Consider the following 19,733-nt stretch of genomic DNA (forward strand, 5'->3'; position numbering starts at 1 on the left):
GGGATTGTTAATTGCGCTACCGAACTGCCCCTAATCAAAACGGCCTAAACCCAGCCGCCAGAAAACACAGAAAATTAAAAAAACAACTTTCTTCAATATGTCAATCACTCTTGAGTCATCTGAGACCCATGAGCTAAACCCAAGGGACAACTAGGGGGGCACTTGAACATTCGCAGTGTCATTCCAAAAAGTGATCAAATTCAACATCTACTCACAGACTCCAACCTTGACTTCCTCTGCCTCTCAGAGACATGGCTCCATAAAACCTCTCCATATGCTGCTGTGATTGTGATTGGCTACAATGTTTTCAGGAGAGACAGGATTGAAGGAAGAGGAGGGGGTGTGATGATTTACATTAAAGAACATATCCGGTGTAAACAAATTGAGTGGTCATGTGATAATGAACTAGAATGTATTGACCTGAACATTACACCGTCTCCCCAAATGTCTTTTACCCTTATCGGGATGTATAGGCCACCTTCCACCAAAAGTGTGTTTTTTTATCAGGTTAATAACTAGCTTAGGGAATGTGATTTTGGGAAAGAGGTCATCTTAAATGGGAGATTTTAACATTAATTATGAAGACAAGTCTTGTAGGAAAACCCTCAAACGGATCACTAATACCTTTGACAGCTAGTTAAAGGGTCAACCAGGGTGAGTGACTACCTTCCGGTTACTAGTCCAACGCTCTAACCACTAGGCTACCCTGCCGCCCCAGCACTCTAACCACTAGGCTACCCTGCCACCCCAGGGAATTAACTGGAATGATCTCTTGTCCTATACAGACGTGGAAGCTGATAGTCAGGTTTTTCTATCCACAATCCAGACTACAATAAATGGTTTCCTAAAGAAAATTCAATCCAAACCTGGCCAAAAGAGCACTCTTCCTTGGCTAAATGGAGAAATCTGGAAATTGATGAAAGAACGAGATTATGCTCTAAAAATAGCCCTAAGATCCAAATTGGAGCATGACAGGCGTAGGTTTACCATGTTGAGAAATAAGGCGATGAAAGAAATCAGACAGGCCAAGGCAAACTTTTTTTATTAACATAATTAGTGAAGCCAAAGGAAATTCTAAATCGATTTGGGAGAATCTAAAAATGTTAACAGGGAAAGACCATAGTAACACTACAAAAAGACTAGAAATCATGGTGAATAACAATCTAACACAGGATGCAGTCGAAATTGCCTTCAATTCCTACATTATTGACTGTCAGGGTACTGACACAGAACCCCTCCACTGGGTTCTTGGGCTCAGTGCTAGTGAATGACGCTCAACCTGTCTTCATCAGGTTGAGTGTCCATGTGTAGACATGGAACGGTTTATTAATTGTTTACAAATTATTCAAGGGGCGCTTTGTTATTTTATAACTAAAATGCTTGACTGCATATCAAATCATGATTGACTCTCATGCTGTGTGATGACAGGAACAAATTCATTATTGATTGATACAGTAGCCTACATACAGTGTGTATTGAAATACAGGCATAAGTAAGTTACGGTATTAAGACTAAACAGGATGCACTCCTAGGCCTACAGCTCGATGGTGGTTATACAAGGCCGCTATACTAAGACTACATTACATTTATTAAAATGGCCAATGATTTCAAGTCTATGTAGGCAGCAGTCGCTCTGAGTTACTGATGGCTGTTTAACAGTCTGATGGCCGTGAGATAGATGTTTTTCAGTCTCTCGATCCCAGCTTTGATGCACCTGTACTGACCTCGCCTTCTGGATGGTAGCAGGGTGAACAGGCATTGGCTCGGGTGATTGTCCTTGATGATCTTTTTGGCCTTCCTGTGCCATCGGGTACTGTAGTTGTTCTGGAGGGCAGGTAGTTTGCAGACCACAACACCCTCTGGAGAGCCTTGCGGTTGTGGGCGGTGCAGATTCCGTACCAGGCTGTGATACAACCTGACAGGATGCTCTCAATTGTGCATCTGTAAAAGTTTGTAAGGGTTTTAGGTGACAAGACAAATTTATTCAGCCTCCGGAGGTTGAAGAAGCACTGTCGACAATGAACAGCATTCTTACATAAGTATTTCTCTTGTCCAGATGGGATAGGGCAGTGTGCAGTGTTATGGGGATTGCATCGTCTGTGGACCTAGTCGAGTGGTAAGCAAATTGAAGTGGGTCTAGGGCAGGCCTAGGCAACTGCAGTCCTTGGGGGATTGATTCGTGTTACACTTTTCCCCCCATCCCTAGCAAACACACCTGATTTAAACTAATTGCATTTTTAACTCAAGATCATAATTAGTTGATTTTTGGAGTCAGGTGTGTTAGCTGGGGGAAAAGTGTGACAACAATCAGGTCCCCGTGGACTGGAGTTGCACAGGCCTGGTCTAGGGTGACAGGTGAGGTGGAGGTGATATGATCCTAGACTCTCAAAGCACTTCATGAAGACAGAAGTCAGTGCTACATGGCAATAGTCACTTAGTTCAGTTATCTTTAACCTCTCGGGTACAGGAACAATGGTGGACATTTTGAAGCATAGTGGGGCAGCAGACTGGGATAGGGAGAGATTGAATATGTCCGTAAACACACCAGCCAGGTGGTCTGCGTATGCTCTGAAGATGCTGTCTAGGCTGGCAGCCTTGCAAGGGTTAAGACGTTTAAATGTCTTACTCACGTCGGCCATGGAGAAGGAGAGCCCACAGTCCTTGGTAGCGGGCCGCATCTGTGGTACTGTATTATCCTCAAAGCTGGCAAAAGTGTTGTTTAGTTTGTCTGGAAGCAACATGTCAGTGTCCGTGACATGGCTGGTTTTCCTTTTGTAGTCCGTGATTGTCTGTAGACTCTGCCACATACGTCTGGTGTCTGAGCCGTTGAATTGCGACTCCACTTTGTCTCTATACTGACATGTTGCTTGTTTGTCACCTTCCCATGTTTAATTGCGATGGTTTACGATCTCATTTTTGCGCAAATGCCGCCATCCAGCCACGGTTTCTGGTTAGGGTAGGTTTTAATACTCACAGTGGGTACGACATCTCCTATGCACTTCCTGATAAACTCACCGAATCAACGTATACGTCAATATTACTTTCTGAGGCTAACCGGAATATGTGTCAGTCCGCGTGATCAAAATATTCTTGAAGCATGGATTATAAATTGGTCAGACCAGCATTGAAACGGGTACATCCTGTTTGAGTTTCTGCCTATAGGAAGGGAGGAGAAATTATTATTTTTATTAGCTTTGCACCATTGTTCTTTCGTAATATAACCATATACAATTTCAGTAGCACATGTCTTAGAGCGATTGACTATGCCATCCCCACAGCCTCCACAATGGATTAGTCCACTCAGACAGGCGTGATTCAGACCGGTGTATGGTACACCATGAATTATCATTTCTTGCTACTGCTCGACTAAATAAATCTCGGTCGGCCAACACCCTATCGACCAAACAATCGACCCGTCGACTAAATGGGGTCAGCCCTAATTCAATGTCTGTTTTTTACTCATCTACCAATAGGTGCCATTCTTTGAAAGGCATTAGAAATCCAACCTGGTCTTTGTGGTTGAACCTGGGTTTGAAATTCACTGCTCGACTGAGGGACCTTACAGATAATTAATTGAATGTGTGGGGTACAGAGATGAGGTAGTCGTCAAGTTAAACACTATTATTGCACAGAGTGAGTCCATACAACTTATGTGACTTGTGAAGCAAATTTGTACTCCTGAACTTATTTAGGCTTACCATAACAAAGGGGTTGAATACTTATTGACTCAAGACATTTCAGCCTTTCATTTCTTATTAATTTGTAAAAAATATAGTTCCACTTTGACATTATGGGGTACTGTGTGTCGGCCAGTGACACAAAATCTCAATCAATTTTAAATTCAGGCTGTAACAACAAAATGTGTAAAAAGTCAAATGGTGCGAATTATTTCTGAAGGCACTGTACATAATGTCTCTTACACAATAGGGGGAAGAAATCAGAGAATTTCTATATGATAAATAAATAAAACTATCCATAGTATGTGTGAACTGGTGGCCAATCTGATAAATTGTCCATCGATTATTAACAAGTAAAGGTTTATACAAAGAGGGGAAAAAAAGTCACCACTGTAGCGAGGGAACCAGGACCAGGTCAAAAGCACATTAGCATAATCACCATCGCCCTTCATGCTGTTCTACTGTCAAAAAGTGGATCCCTACCGTTATCTGTACAACAAGTGTCTGTCTAGTGTCTAGACCCTTGAGGACAGCTTTCCTGAGCCTTCACAGTTATTTATTCATATTATTCATTAAGTTATTCATGTGGGGTCCAAATGCACAGGCAAAATGTCGGCAATCTCCTTGACACTTGGGAAGAACACTTCGTAAATCAAGACCTGCATGTCTATCGGCAAACAGAGCAAACTCTCCTTTGGTGTTACGGATGAGACTGACTCCCCATACACATAGGGCCAGGGTGAACTGCAACACCGCTAAAAAAATATATATGTGATATCGGAGAGGATGTGATTGGTGGGGTGGGCTCTCATCCGGAGAGCCACATGTCCCTTGGAGCTGTCGGGGCTGATTGGGAGGTGGGAGGTGTTGTCTGCAACCTTCTTCACACCAACTCATCTGCTGGGGCACAAGTGCTGGGGAAGGGGGGGGAGAGGTTTCTCACCCCTTAATGGGAAAGGGCAGATGGGTGGAAGGGAGGGAAGAGGGCGACCCTTACCTCTATCCTCAGGATGGGGATGCTGGGGCTTCTTGTCGGCGCTCGGGACCTCGGGTTTTCGAGCTGAAAAGCGAAGCATGTTTCCGTTGTTTAGTAACGTCCTCCTCTCTTTACCGTGGATCATGAGTCTATGAGGACAGCCACTCGAACACAGAACAAACTAAACAGATATTCTGCAGACAGGCAGGAGGATGTGGAGACAAGTGTTTCCTGTGCAGACTAAAGGGAGAGTACAGAAATCTTTGCAGTGCTTTTTGCAAGCGCCTGTAACTTCAGATGTGGGTGTTCTAGATATGTCAGTCTTAGCACCCCTCTCGGAAACAACAACCTCAGAAGAGAAAACATGATTTTTTCCAAACAAGACAGATATCTAGGTGAATGCCGGTGCAATATAGAACAGCCAAGTACCTTCTTCAATTCGGAAAAGTAATTCAAATATAAATACAAATATGTGAGCAGTTAGAATGAATGGGACAAGTCATTAATCCTACACCTTGAGGGCATTAGGGAAGTCTCCCTGCCTCCAGAGATCTAGATCTATGGCATAGTTAAAACCCATTATACCAGAGGTCTTGTATCTCCTCTAACAGCCGCAGGGATGAAAGTCCTAGGAGTGTGCTATGTGAGAGTACATTGTGCTATCAGACAGGAATCAAAGGATCCTAACTCCCTACATGCATCACGCCTCTGTCGGCCTTGGCAGTTCGGCTTAGATCTGGACTGAGTGTACTACTTGGTAGTAAAACAAAGTTGGGAAAGTCTTAGATGTTCGTTTCTTTAGCCCTGAATCTTGAACTTGGGGTCGTAGCACAACACCCAACTCAAGGCATTCTTAATAACGCACCAATTTAGGCATCCTCTCGGGAGATTTACAGCAATTGCCACTTATGAAAATCTTTGAGTGGCGTTTAAATCTATAAAGCATCCCCTAACCAAGCATTCAGAACTGGAGAGGATGACAATTATCTGGTGGAGTTTTCACCTTGTCGGCTGAGGGATTCGAGCAAGTGACCTTCGCTAGGCTACCTGCCGCCCATGATATTAGGTGACAGGACATGCTAATGGACACAGGCACAGGTACACCTTTATGTTTGTCTGCCCATATTGTTTGCTACTGTACTAGAGAAGACTCGTGTGGGGATGTTTTGAAGATAAGTCGCCCGCTGCCTGCCTCTCCGTTAACTGATAGTGATCTACTACCACACATGTTCATGTACAGGAGATTGATGATGGTCACGTTCCTTATGAAACAGGCCTTACCTATGCTTTTTGATGGTGGCGGCAGCTTCTTGAGTCTCTGAAAAACACAAATTGGGTCAATACAGTAGCCCTCAGTTTAAACATCAGACTCCCAGCAGACACACCATGATGGCCAACAAGTACAGAGAGAAAGAGCACTTTCTTGCCCCACTGAATTGGGTTCAACATTCAGGGAATATGTTAATAAGTACAGTACGTAGTAAGGTAACAAGTCAAGCATTTTTCTGAAAGAAAAGCAACCCTGGATATCTTGTGACAGGCCAACAAGGCTGATGAAAAACAACCCAGAATACCTTGTGACAGGCCAACAACCCAGAACTAATTTGAATTGGCCACACCACGCAAAATTTTAATTACATTTGAATTGAAGGAAGAAGAAATTAATTAAAACCAATTCAACTAAGACATGAAACACGAGTCTCATTCTTTTGACTAATCATTTATCAAAAGGATATACCACTTATTAATGTAAAGAATACACATACCATTTCAAATATTAGTTTGATTAAAACTCAGATGTCAAACCAAAGGTATTTTTTATTTGTCATGAGATATTAGATTGTTCCATTCCATACTAGTGTTTGATCTATGTATTCTGTATCACGGCCTGGTATGGCAACCCCTACTATATGCACATCGCTACTTAAGTTACCTTGTACCCCTGCACAACGACTTGGTACTGGTACACCCTGTATATAGCCATGTTATTTTTTACTTGTTATTTACTCCTTGTGTCAAATCACCCCCTTCCCTTTGTCCCTCCATTTGGACGTTCACACGCGCTTCCGCCATATGCACAGGTGTCCCAAAGCTGAGGGAGTGAAAGGGTGAAGGCCCTAATTAATCCCTTCGATAACAACTTTGACCGAGTCGGCTACACTGCAGGCTTCAGAGCGAAGTGGTATCCCATAACACACTGCATCTTTTTTTAAGCATCATTTTTACATTTCACACAAAATAGTAGTCATCCCTACTTATGAGTCACCTGCATCTGTATGTGTCGGATTTCAAGGCTTGATACATGTAACATATGAAATACCTCCCAAATAATTATTTTAGCTGTTACTGGGGGGGTTTATATCTACAGGGGGAATTTTCTCATTTTGAAGGTCATGCTTGTTTTATTATTTAAAAGTGGAACATGAATTGCATTATTCAAGTCATGAGTGTGTCCTGAAATTGATTGGTTTATTTGATCCCTTGCCACCCTTGAAGTCACCGTCCGAGTTCCATCAGCATCATGTGACAACGGAGCGCCCTCCAAGCGAGTTAGTAGGGGCGAGGGTGTGGTTTGTGAACACCGAAAAACAGTATGCCTAGGGTTAATTGTTTGTTCAAGGGGACAATGTTTTCATGTTTTTTTAAGCGCGCAACTAAATTCAATTATTTTGGGGCAATTGCTCAGATGAATTTCACATTTAACAAAGAAGAAAGGCAGGGTCTGTTCAACAATTGTTTGTTGCTCCAGAGAATGACTGCCCTTTGCTGTAACCATTACAACAATGTTTGGATGATTTTGGTCTTCATCCGTTTCTTTAAATTGTTCCCAATTCATGGTAATATTTCTGACGGAATATTTGTAATACATTTGAACATGCTTCGACTTTAGTCGACCTGATATCATTCCAATTTAAAACGTTATATCTATAGCAACACAGGGCTTCCTTACTGTAAAGTCATGTGCCAGAGATTCCGATGTCACGTGAGCTGTTCCAGGGATCCAGCCTGAGCAATGCACTGGGCCGAATCACTGATATACAAATGACCTTGCTCCTTAGATAGAAAGATTAAGGAATCTGCACAGCATCTTGCTCAGGCCCATCAGTGTGTCAGAGACTAGAGGGCTGAGGAAGAGTGATGCCAGGCATCAAATGCGGAGGCCAGAGCATGAGTCAGAAGAGAAGCACATGCTCCAAATGAACACAACACGCAATTATTACACTGATCTCAATCTTGCTCATGTTAAAATGTACTTTAATGTTTGTCCTATGGAATTACATTAAGTCCTTAATAGATGATGCCAAGCAGTAAGACACTGCAGTAACACTGACAGCATCTAGACAATAAGTGTGTGGTTTTCTATTCATAGCCTTTCCACAAGCCCAATGAGATCATTCTATTATAGTGCGATTACAACTTCCATGGCAACTTTCCATGTTAAGGCTATACCTGAGAATTATTTGCAGACAAACTGTTGTAGTCAAAAGGGAACTAGCAATCTTTATCAACAGCATCAGTGGGTCACCTATGAGTGGTGGAATAGGAGGTTTAAAACTCAAGTCTTTCTCCTGTAAGTAAACGTCATGCAGTGATAATAGGATGGATACTGCAACATTTCAGATTGATAATGCTCCTTGCCAGCACCACAAAAGATGCATACCGGGATATGTATGCTGTAACAATCCACACTGGGAGTTTATACCATGCTGGCAAAAACTATTTAGAAATAGAGAGAGAGAGATGGAGAGAAAGAAAACAAGAATGAAAACAGAGGAAGAGAGAGAGAGAGCGAAAGTAACTGGCCTGGTAACCTCTTAATGGATATCTGTTTATGGCTGCCCTCTACTGAGCATCTAGCAGAGCTGAGAACATCCCTCCCTCTCATGAACATTTGACCAGCGTGCGTTTCTCAACTGTCACATGAGCCAGTGCTCATCACATTCCCTCTGCCTAGGCCAGGGCCTTAAACAAAGGGCAACATTGAGCTAATTTATGGAGTAAAAACTCTCAACGCTCTGGGCCAGAAGACTGTGCTCCACCACTGCTTCACCCATTGACCTACATTTAAAAAAACATTTATCTAACTAGGCAAGTCAGTTAAGAACAAATTCTTATTTTCAATGATGGCCGAGGAACAGTGGGTTAAATGCCTTGTTCAGGGGCAGAACGACAGATTAGTAAACTTGTCAGCTCGGGGGTTTGAAATTGCAACCTTTCTAGTCCAACGCTCTAACCACTAGGCTACTCTGCCGCCCCAATGTGGGGGGGGGGGGGGCAGAGCAGTGTGTTCTCTCCACAGGGCCGTAACACGACACAACGACAGCCACTGTGTGGGCCGGTGAGGCAACAACGGGCAGGACTCTTAGTTCAAGTACCAGGAACTTTACTTACGATTAAAAATTATATTCTCCGAAATTCAACTTTAACAAATGACTATTTAGCTGGAGGATACTTTTTGACCAGAAGGAATTGATAGTGTACAATTCTCTTTGAACAGAACAGCTGTGAGCAATGTTTCCTCTAAGCTGTGCGCGTGCTGGGGGCGCAGCTTCCCCAGGACTGCCGCCCAGATGAAATACCAGCCCGCAAAGAGATGCACGAGATTGAACAACTTTAGTAGTTTGCCCTGTTAGTTTACATAATCAATGCGTCCCTCCATTGTGGGAATTGTGATCAAATCAACATATTGTCCACCTTTCAATGCAACATACCGAAACAAATCTAACAAGACTGTCTGTGATTTTGATGTAGGCAGAGCGCATCGTCTGATGATTCTATTGACAGCACAACCACGTGTGCACATTTATTCATATTCTTTGCTGGTTATTAGCCCAGTTACAGATCATTTCTAGTCTGCAATGGGGTGTGATTGCTTCCTACAGCAGCACAAAAACGTGTACATTTCTAGCCATCCTTGAAAATCGAGTCAGATAGAGCTTTTTTATGTCTTAAAGGGGCAGTGTTGAATTTTGAGACATGCTTGAATAATAGGCAGAGGGTCTGATTTCGCTATAATAATGGTATGGGGATAATATTACATTTTATTTTATAAAGCGTTTTTTTTTGTCAAATCTCATTGAACGTAGGCTACATTGAACAACACGCATAGGTTACTACTGTAGGCTGTATCATAGAAACGTTATAATGTGCATTTCCTCCATTGTTTTTGATGATATGTCATTCTGGTAGACCTATATCAGGAATGCAGGCAAAAAAATACATATATATATTTTCTGGGAACTCAGTTGTCTCAACTTCCTGTTGAGAGTTAGAATAGTAAAATATACAACATGCAATTTCGACATTTGGTTGTGCATAAAATTCTCTCTCAATTAGCCATGTCAACTAAATGTTTTTTTTGGTAAATTAGTGTAGCTATCTAAACTTGTAGTAATAATGGTTGAACTACCGACCGGGGGCCCCCAATGATTTTGTTAGGCCGTCTCACTCCGAAATCATATTAAAAACTGCAAACATTTCTCCCCACCGTATGACAAAATTTGTAGAGTTGCAGGAAATTACCTGTAAAACTGAAGAAAAAAATGCACCACCCCATGGCAAAATTATTAGAAATGCATGAAATTAGTTATAAAATTACTAAATCTTTTACATCAAACTTGTTTTCTGGATGCCCCATGGCAAAATGTGTAGAGGACGGCCGCTAAAATGTTTTGCTTGCAAGGTGCGGGGGGGGCCCCCAAAAGGCTAGGTCTCTGACTGCATGTGTGGGTATGGCTATGGGTACGCAGACCTGCAAGCCACTGCGGCCCCTCGTGTTAAGTTCAGTTTTTCTGTGGCCCACACCCCTATCAACAAGCAGCATACCACCCTGCATCCCACTGCTGGCTTTCCTCTTGAATCCAAGCAGGGTTGTCTTGGTTGGTCCCTGGATAGGAGACCAGATGCTGCTGGAAGTGCTGTTGGAGGGCCAGTAGGAGGCACCATTTCCTCTGGTCTAAAAAAAATATACAAATGTCCCAGGGCAGTGATTGTGGACATTGCCCTGTGTAGGGTGCCGTCTTTCGGATGGGATGTTATATGGGTGTCCCGACTCTCTGTGGTCACTAAAGATCCCATGGCATTTATCCTAAGAGTAGGGGTGTTAACCCCGGGGTCCTGGCTAAATTCCCAATCTGGCCTTCATACCACCATGGTCACCTAATCATCCCCAGCTTACAATTGGCTCATTCATCCCCCTCCTCTCCCCTGTAAGTATTCCCCAGGTCGTTGCTGTAAATTAGAATGTGTTCTCAGTGAACTTACTTGGTTAAATCAAATAAAAAGTTAGACAACATTTGCTCAGTGCCAAATTTTTTTTGAAGGAACATTTGCTGTGAGGGGTCTTAGCTAAAGACAAGATTAAAACTGTGAGAGCTCAGTAACTACAGTTGAAGTCAGAAGTTTATAATACACTTAAGTTGGAGTCATTAAAACTAGTTTTTCAACCACTCAACAAATTTCTTGTTGACAAACTATAGTTTTGGCAAGTCGGTTAGGACATCTACTTTGTGCATGACAAGTAATTTTTCCAACAATTGTTTACAGACAGATTTTTTCACTTATAATTTACTGTATCACAATTCCAGTGGGTCAGAAGTTTACATTAAGTTGACCGTGCCTTTAAACAGCTTGGAAAATTCCAGAAAATGATGTCATTGGCTACTTGACATCATTTGAGTCAATTGGAGGTGTACCTGTGGATGTATTTCAAGGCCTACCTTCAAACGCAGTGCCTCTTTGCTTGACATCATGGGGAAATCAAAAGAAATCCACCAAGACCTCAGAAAAAAAATGGTAGACCCCCAAAGTCTGGTTCATCCCTGTGAGCAATTTCCAAATGCCTGAAGTATAAAGTATAAACACCACGGGACCCTACAGCCGTCATACCGCTCAGGAAGGAGACGCGATCTGTCTCCTAGAGATGAACGTACTTTGGTGTGAAAAGTGCAAATCAGTTCCAGAACAGCAGCAAAGGACCTTGTGAAGATGCTGGAGGAAACAGGTACAAAATTATCGATATCCACAGTAAAACGAGTCCTATTTCGACATAACCTGAAAGGCCGCTCAGCAAGGAAGAAGCCACTGCTCCAAAATCGCCATAAAAAAGCCAGACTACGGTTTGCAACTGCACATGGGGACAAAGATTGTATTTTTTGGAGAAATGTCCGCTGGTCTGATGAAACAAAAATAGAACTGTTTGGCCATAATGACCATCTTTATGTTTGGAGGAAAAAGGGGAAGCTTACAAGCCGAAGAACACCATCCCATCCGTCAACCATGGGGGTGGCAGCATCATGTTGTGGGGGTGCTTTGCTGCAGGAGGGACTGGTGCACTTCACAAAATAGATGGCATCATGAGGGAGTAAACTTATGTGGATATATTGAAGCAACATCTCAAGACATCAGTCAGGAAGAAGCTTGGTCGCAAATGGGTCTTCCAAATGGACAATGACCCCAAGCATACTTCCAAATAATGGTTTAAGGACAACAAAGTCAAGGTTTTGGAGTGGCCATCACAAAGCCCTGACCTCAATCCTATAGAAAATTTGTGGGCAGAACTGAAAAAGTGTGTGTGAGCAAAGAGGCCTACAAACCTGACTCAGTTACACCAGCTCTATCGGGAGGAATGGGCCAAAATTCACCCAACTTCGTGTGGGAAGCTTGTGGAAGGCTACCTGAAACGTTTGACCCAAGTTAAAAAATGTAAAGGCAATGCTACCAAATGCTAATTGAGTGTATGTAAACTTCTGACCCACTGGGAATGTGATGAAAGAAAAAGTTCTCTACTATTATTCTGACATTTCACATTATTAAAATAAAGTGGTGATCTCAATTGACCTACGACAGAATTTTTACTAGGACTAAATGTCAGGAATTGTGAAAAACTTAGTTTAAATGTATTTGGCTAAGGTGTATGTAAACTTCAGACTTATGTATGAATATTTAGAGAAAGCATAAGTTTCAGTATAAAGTGAGTGATGACTTAGAGCCCCCTGACAAAGACCACACATTATGGTGGATCCAATATCAGGAGATTATTCCCAGGAAACCACTCTCATCATAACTGTGTTTTATATCAATGGAAGAGGCCCATATTAATTCTGTGAACATACACCATGTACTCTAACACAAGCATGTGGACAGCCCAGCGTACCTCTTCTGCTTCCTGCTTGGGAGACAGTTTGACTGATCCTCTTGATGTGGGAGCTGGCTGCAACATGAAGACAGTTTTTAATTTAAAAAATAACTAAACATGTATGATCATGATGAAGACAGTTTTTATAACTAAACATGTATGATCATAAGTCAAATGACTGACTTCACACACAGGCTACTAGGGGAAAAAAAGGCAACTAGGGAACACATGGGTTCTGGCGTTCACTACCACTTTTATCTTACCTCTTTGTCTTCATCTGACATAACAGCCACAAAGTTGTCAGGAAAGACACCCTCTTTACCTCCGATCTCCCCTCTCCACCACCCCGGCTCCCCAGTGTCCTGAAACATAACAAGAACTTTATTGGTGGAGCACTTCTCAAACATTACGATGAAAAGGCTAAGACACAAGCACAGAACATCATAATATAGACCGTTAGGAGACGGGAGTCTGAGAAACATTCTAAAATGTCTGCATCAGGCCATTTTGTAATCAAAATAAATTATCCCATCTCCTCTGAATAAACAATGATTATTTTCATTCAATATAAATCAGCCTCACTTCATGTTAGATGCAGTGTTCACATATGCAGCGTTTACTGTGAATGCAGTCTCCGCGAACGAAGAAACATTGCCTTTAGATTTCAAATCAAGTTGAATGCAGCCCTTGAACATCAATTTGCTTAATGGACACTAGATGGCGCTTAAACATCTTGATTTACCCACAGCGAAACGCGATCTTTCATAATGTGTCTGCCTTAAATAACAAACCATGATTCGAGAAACACATCATCTCTTAATGGTAACTCAGCCTCTCCAGACGGACGAGCACTATGTCTTGACCGCGTTCTCAGCATTAATGCTTTTCTTCAGGGTGTGAAATTCAAGTCCCCAGTCTCTGGCCAACATCAAGGGAAGCTAACTGCCGTAGATCACCTACTTGCTATGACAACGGCTTCCTCTCATCCTACTGCTTCCAAAACAAAGCAGGGTGCTCGTTGGTGATCAGCGTTGTGTTTAGAGGGCTTTTTGAAATGGAGAGGTACTATCTGAACTGGTCCAATAAGAGGATAACTAGTTTTATTTTTCTAAATGTCGTTGTGCCGACAAACTACCCAGGTCTACCTAAATCCACAATACAAAGCATTAGGACTAAATACTTAAATCTGTCCCTGGGGTCCTGGTCCAGTCTTTGCTCACAACATTCACCTAGGCTACTAGGGAAAAATAGATAGGCCGGGTTTGGAGAGTGTGCAGTAAGATGGATGACTGTACCTGGGTCTGGTCTGGGGGTGAGATTAACACACTGAGGGGACCACGGTCTGTGAAGGACCATGTTGACCAGGACCAAATAGATAATGCCCGGTGTTAAATTGTGGGACCATTTGCCAGGCTTATAGTGTAGACACATGGCTGGAAATATAGATCCTCTATTTAGTTACCCCTCTCCCTTACAAGAGGGACAGTCATGTAGTCTGTTTGAAAACTTTTTGACTAGCAAATGGAGACTGTTGAAGTAGTAGCAGTAGTAGTAGCTTTAAGCTCCTCCACTGAGTATAGGCTAGGGCCACGGGCTTGTTGCTGGTCAGTGTGGCTTTTACTTACCTTACTCAATATTTGTATTACGTCACCATCTTTCAGTGTCAGCTCGTCTTCGTTTGTGGACTCAAAAGCAAAGGTGGCCTTGCAGTATTCTTTTACTGAGGAAGGAGGAACAACACTCTGCATTTCTCAAGAAGTCATTGACAAACAAACCACACACACAGAATACATGAACACATGTTAAGTAATGGATGTGATATGTTTTTTCCTAGTGATACCATTCCCATTGGCTAATACTAACCCTGAAATTGGCTTTAAAAGTTGAACACTTAGCTAGGTAGCAACTGTGTGATTGTAGTTACACATTCCCTCACAATATAAACCTACCCTCAATGTAAAAACAAAATCACAATAAAACACTATACATGTGTTATCATGATCAAGTGTAATGTCTGAGAACGCAACACTATATTACATTTTGAATAGAACAGTCACTTCTAATCATAAACACTGGGACATTTACCCTCTCTCTTACCTTTTGCTTTGCTGTCCCCCTCTGCTTTCTGTGAATCTGTCGTGTTGGAATGGGCGGGCTTTGCGGCAGATGGTAATGATGGGATTGGCTAAAATGAAGCAAACCACAGATGGATTTACTGACATGATTGGATGCACAGCACAATGCCCAGATGGTCTCCACCAGATCCCTGACCGGAATGAACACAGAGCCATCAGCGGACTCACTGATTGGTCAACAGACAGTGTGTCAGTCAGCGTGCAGGTCAGTGTTTGAAGAGATGCCAGTCTACTACAGACTATGTCACATGGGTTAAGAGTTACGCTAAAACATATACTAACATCAGAAAGCTTGGGATGGGAAAGAGTCGACATGGAACAGCCTTTGTTAATTGCGGCGCGAGCAGACAGACATGTGGTAGAGCCAGGCAGGCCTACGGTAGTCTGTTGTGTCTCGGATGAAAGGAATTGAGAGCCACAAGCTGTTGAGTCACGAGGAGAGAGAGAGAGAGCAGAGAGAGATGCATCTACAGATGGAGTGTGTGTGAACGACAGCGTAATGGAATATGCCATCTTGTAAGCTGTGGGACGAAGACTGAACCAACGCTGCCATGACAAAGGGGGGGGGGGGGGGGGAGAAGGAGGGAAGAGAGAAGAGTTTCAGAGGGGGTTAAATGGATGCTGTAATCGACAGTGTGCTATTAGCAGGGCTATTAATGCAAATAAAAACATCTAACATTAATTTGGATGTGCAGCTGCAGTTTGTCTGTAAACACACCGAAATATCTCCCTCAGAAACACATCTCACCCAGAAACGCACTGAAATACTATACATGAGCAAAAGTATGTGGACACCAATTCCTTGAACATCTCATTAAAAAATCATGGGCATTAAAATATGGAGTTGGTCTCTCCTTTGCTGCCATAAACAGCCTCTACTATTCTGGGAAGGCTTTCCTCTGCGGGGACTTGCTTCCATTTCAGCCACAAGAGCATTAGTTATGTTGGGCACTGATGTTGGGCGATTAGGCCTGGCTTGCAGTCGGCGTTCCAATTCATCTCAAATGTGTTCGATGGAGTTGAGGTCAGGGCTCTGTGCAGGCCAGTCAAGTTCTTCCACGCCAATCTCAACAAACCTTTTCCATACGGAGCTCGCTTTGTGCACAGGGGCATTGTCATGCAGAAACAGAAAAGGACCTTCCCAAACCGTTTCCACAAAGAAGGAAGCACAGAAGCGTCTACAATGTTATTGTAAGCTGAAGCATTAATATTTCCTTTCACTGGAACTAAGGGCCCAGACTAGCCCAAACCATGAAAAACAGCCCCAGGTCATTATTCCTCCTCCACCAAACTTTACACTTGGCACTATGCATTGGGGCAGGTAGCGTTGTCCTGACATCCGTCAAACCAAGATTAATCTGTAGGATTGCCAAATGGTGAAGCATGATTCATCACTCCAGAGAACGCGTTTCCACTGCTCCAGAGTCCAATGGCGGTGAGCTTTACACCACTCCAGCCGACACTTGGCATTGCTCCTGGTGATCTTAGGCTTGTGTGTGGCTGCTCAGCCATGGAAACCCATTTCATGAAGCTCCCGACGAACAGTTATTGTGCTGACGTTGCTTCCAGAGGCAGTTTGGAACTCGGAAGTGAGTGTTGCAACCGAGGACAGAAGATTTTTTACGCGCTACGTGCTTCAGCACTTGGGGGTCCCATTCTGTGAGCTTATGTGGCCTACCACTTCGCGGATGAGCCATTGTTGCTCCTAGATGTTTCCACTCCACAATAACAGCACATACAGTTGACCGGGGCAGCTCTAGCAGGGCAGAAATTTGACTAACTGACTTGTCGGAAAGGTGGCATCTTATGACGGTGCCACTTGAACGTCAGAGCTCTTCAGTAAGGTCATTCTACTGCCAATGTTTGTCTATGGAGATTGCATGGCTGTGTGCTTGATTTTATACACCTGTCAGCAATGTGTGTGGCTGAAATAGCCGAATCCACTCATTTGAAGGGGTGTCCACATACTTTTGTATATATAGTCTATCTCCCTTAGAAACACACAGAAATATCTCATTCAGAAACACACTGAAATTTCTTCCACAGAAACACTGAAATACCTACCATAGAGACACACTGAAACATCTACCTCAGATATGACGCCAGGAAACTAGGTCAGTCAGAGGGAGCAGGGAAATTGCCTGCCTGCCACCCAAACAATTAGCCAACAAAACAAAGCTGAAGAGAGGGAAAGGTTGACAAAGTAAGTCAACCCACACTACACTGCGCCACCTCTCCCAGGACTGAAACACTCAGGGGATTCCAAAAGGCCAGCGACACCTATGAATACTCCTTCACGCAACACTAAACAATACTGACTGTGTGACGGTGGATGAACTCCGAATGTTAGCTAATGTAAAACAAGAAACCAATATTATCCCATGTAAAATTATTTTGTACACCAGCACTGGTGTCAATGCAATCCATTTCTGACTTTTGTGATATGACTCTCTGTATCAACATGCTAACCATAAACAGTGGTGTAAAGTACTTAAGTAAAAATACTTTGAAGAACTACCTAAGTAGTTATTTTTGGTATATGTACTTCACTTTATTTTTTAAAAACTTTTACTTCATTACATTTCTAAAGAAAATGTACTTTTAACGCCATACACATCCATTTTCCCTGACACCCAAAAAAAGAGAGGAAAATGGTCCAATTCACGCACTTATCAAGAGAACATCCCTGGTCATCCCTACTATCTGTTCTGGCAGATTGACTAAACACAAATGCTTTGTTTGTAAATTATGAGTGGAGTGAGCCCCTGGCTATCCGTAAATTTAAAAAATAAAAATTGTGCCGTCTGGTTTGTTTAATATAAGGAATTTATAATGATTTATACTTTATCAATTTTATTTACTTTGATATTTAACTATATTTAAAACCAAATACCTTTACTCAAGTAGTATTTTACTGGGTGACTTCCACTTTTACTGGAGTCATTTTCTATTAAGGCATCTTTACTTTTACTCAAGTATGACAATTGGGTACTTTTTCCCCACCACTGATCATAAACATTCCTTACTCGTACTATACTTATTATGTAACATATGACAGTTGGAAACTTTTTGGACATTTAAAAAGCATGCCCATCTTCCTCTCAATTGTGAATTAGTTCTCAGAGGACTTTGGCCTATTTTAAGGGGAAGTATTTAAGCCTTATCGGGACCTGTTGAGGTCCATGACACCCTGCAAGTGAGTTCTCAGACAGGCATCTCTCAGTCCTGGCTCAGCTCACTTACTTTGTCTTTCTTCTCTTCTCCCTCTGAGCTGGGCAGGCGGACCTTCAGCTTGACTGAACCTTCCCTGAAGATGTCCCCGAAGCCCACCCCCCGGATCTTCTTGGGCTGGGCGATCACTCCGTTGCCTGGAGAGGGGTGGATGGGGGGGGTGGGGGTGGGGAGAAGCAGAGCTTCTTTACCGCTAACGTCTGTGGGAAGGACACAATGTCAAATGTGAATGGAACAAAACAAAAACGTGCAGACACACGTGCATGTGTATAGGCGCATGAGAAGAACAAACACGCTCGCCCACATACACAAACAGAGACAGGCACTATAGCCTCTTACCTAGACACAATAATACAAACAGAACCCTTTAGCAGCTCTAACTTGTTATGCCATGCTCTGATTGAACATGAGTGACGCTCCGTTAGCTCCGTTATTACCAGTTTCATCTGTTACGTCGTTCGTTTCTTCATCTTCGTTCGTCTCAATCTCTTTGACGAAGTTGGAGGGGAACAGTCCCGATTTTCCATTCATGGTTCCACTCCACCAGCCTTCCTCTACCTGGAACAACCAATCAGAACCCTCTGAATACCTGATGTACACATCTAATCACCTTAGAATAATATACCATATACATCACCAAGTTCCAACATTAGCCTATAGCCTAAGGTTAGTGCTGAGAAATTAGTGCTTTTTTTTAGGTCGGTTTGGTTATAAAAAAATAACCACATTTTTTTGTTTGTTTTGATTCTGTTTTTAAACATTCAATTAATTATGTATTATGTGGGTTAAATGCTGTAACACAGAATACAACAATGAAGAAAAGTCACATGATGGTAGTGACTGCCCATTACTGTTATTACGTATTAACAATCGTTTATTCACATGACTTATATTTCAGTTGTTGTGTATATTACATTTGTTTTATTTGATTACTTGTTTTATTTCATTCCAAGTCACCCACCTCTACAGAGCTGCGGCTATGCTGTCTGTCAAAATCCCCTTTTTAGTAGTTCAAAGTAAATAAGGTATACTTTTATGACTGCTGAATACCAACTATCAATCACTTAGATCATGTATTTTCAGGTAGAGATACCTCACGAAGCAACTGCTCTCTATCCCCTCAGTGTTTTGCCCCACACAGACTGGGCAAGTAGGTGTGCAATAGTTTATGGTCATTGTAGTTAATTACCACGTTTTCAACGCTAAACTATGCAGAATATTGGCCTGTTGGAAACTACAACTCCCTACAGTTTTGGCTTGATGTTTGTTTATTTATTATTTCACCTTTATTTAACCAGGTAGGCAAGTTGAGAACAAGTTCTCATTTACAATTGCGACCTGGCCAAGATAAAGCAAAGCAGTTCGACACATACAACGACAGAGTTACACCTGGAGTAAAACAAACATACAGTCAATAATACAGTAGAAACAAGTGTATATCTGATGTGAGCAAATTAAGTGAGATATGGGAGGTAAAGGAAAGAAAAGGCCATGGTGGCAAAGTAAATACAATATAGCAAGTAAAACACTGGAATGGTAGATTTGCAGTGGAAGAATGTGCAAAGTAGAGATAGAAA

At 42.4% G+C, this 19,733-nt stretch overlaps 1 protein-coding gene across 6 annotated transcripts in view; it reads right to left on the reverse strand.

The window, feature by feature from the left end:
* The window catches only part of LOC123995140 (CD2-associated protein-like), a 102,900-nt gene that overhangs the window by 34,455 nt on the left and 48,712 nt on the right, over positions 1 to 19,733 (reverse strand). For 5 of the 6 annotated variants that reach the window (XM_046298519.1, XM_046298517.1, XM_046298523.1 and 2 more), the window contains 8 exons: positions 18,594 to 18,714; positions 18,169 to 18,356; positions 14,888 to 14,975; positions 14,416 to 14,510; positions 13,054 to 13,152; positions 12,809 to 12,865; positions 5,935 to 5,971; positions 4,675 to 4,737 (listed from right to left, as the gene is read on the reverse strand). In XM_046298519.1, coding sequence (XP_046154475.1) covers positions 4,675 to 4,737; positions 5,935 to 5,971; positions 12,809 to 12,865; positions 13,054 to 13,152; positions 14,416 to 14,510; positions 14,888 to 14,975; positions 18,169 to 18,356; positions 18,594 to 18,714 — 748 coding nt within the window. The remainder of the gene's footprint in view (positions 1 to 4,674; positions 4,738 to 5,934; positions 5,972 to 12,808; positions 12,866 to 13,053; positions 13,153 to 14,415; positions 14,511 to 14,887; positions 14,976 to 18,168; positions 18,357 to 18,593; positions 18,715 to 19,733) is intronic. The other variant, XM_046298520.1, reaches the window with a different exon arrangement.

This window comes from Oncorhynchus gorbuscha, linkage group LG14 (genome assembly GCF_021184085.1).
Source record: "Oncorhynchus gorbuscha isolate QuinsamMale2020 ecotype Even-year linkage group LG14, OgorEven_v1.0, whole genome shotgun sequence".
Taxonomy (NCBI): domain Eukaryota; kingdom Metazoa; phylum Chordata; class Actinopteri; order Salmoniformes; family Salmonidae; genus Oncorhynchus; species Oncorhynchus gorbuscha.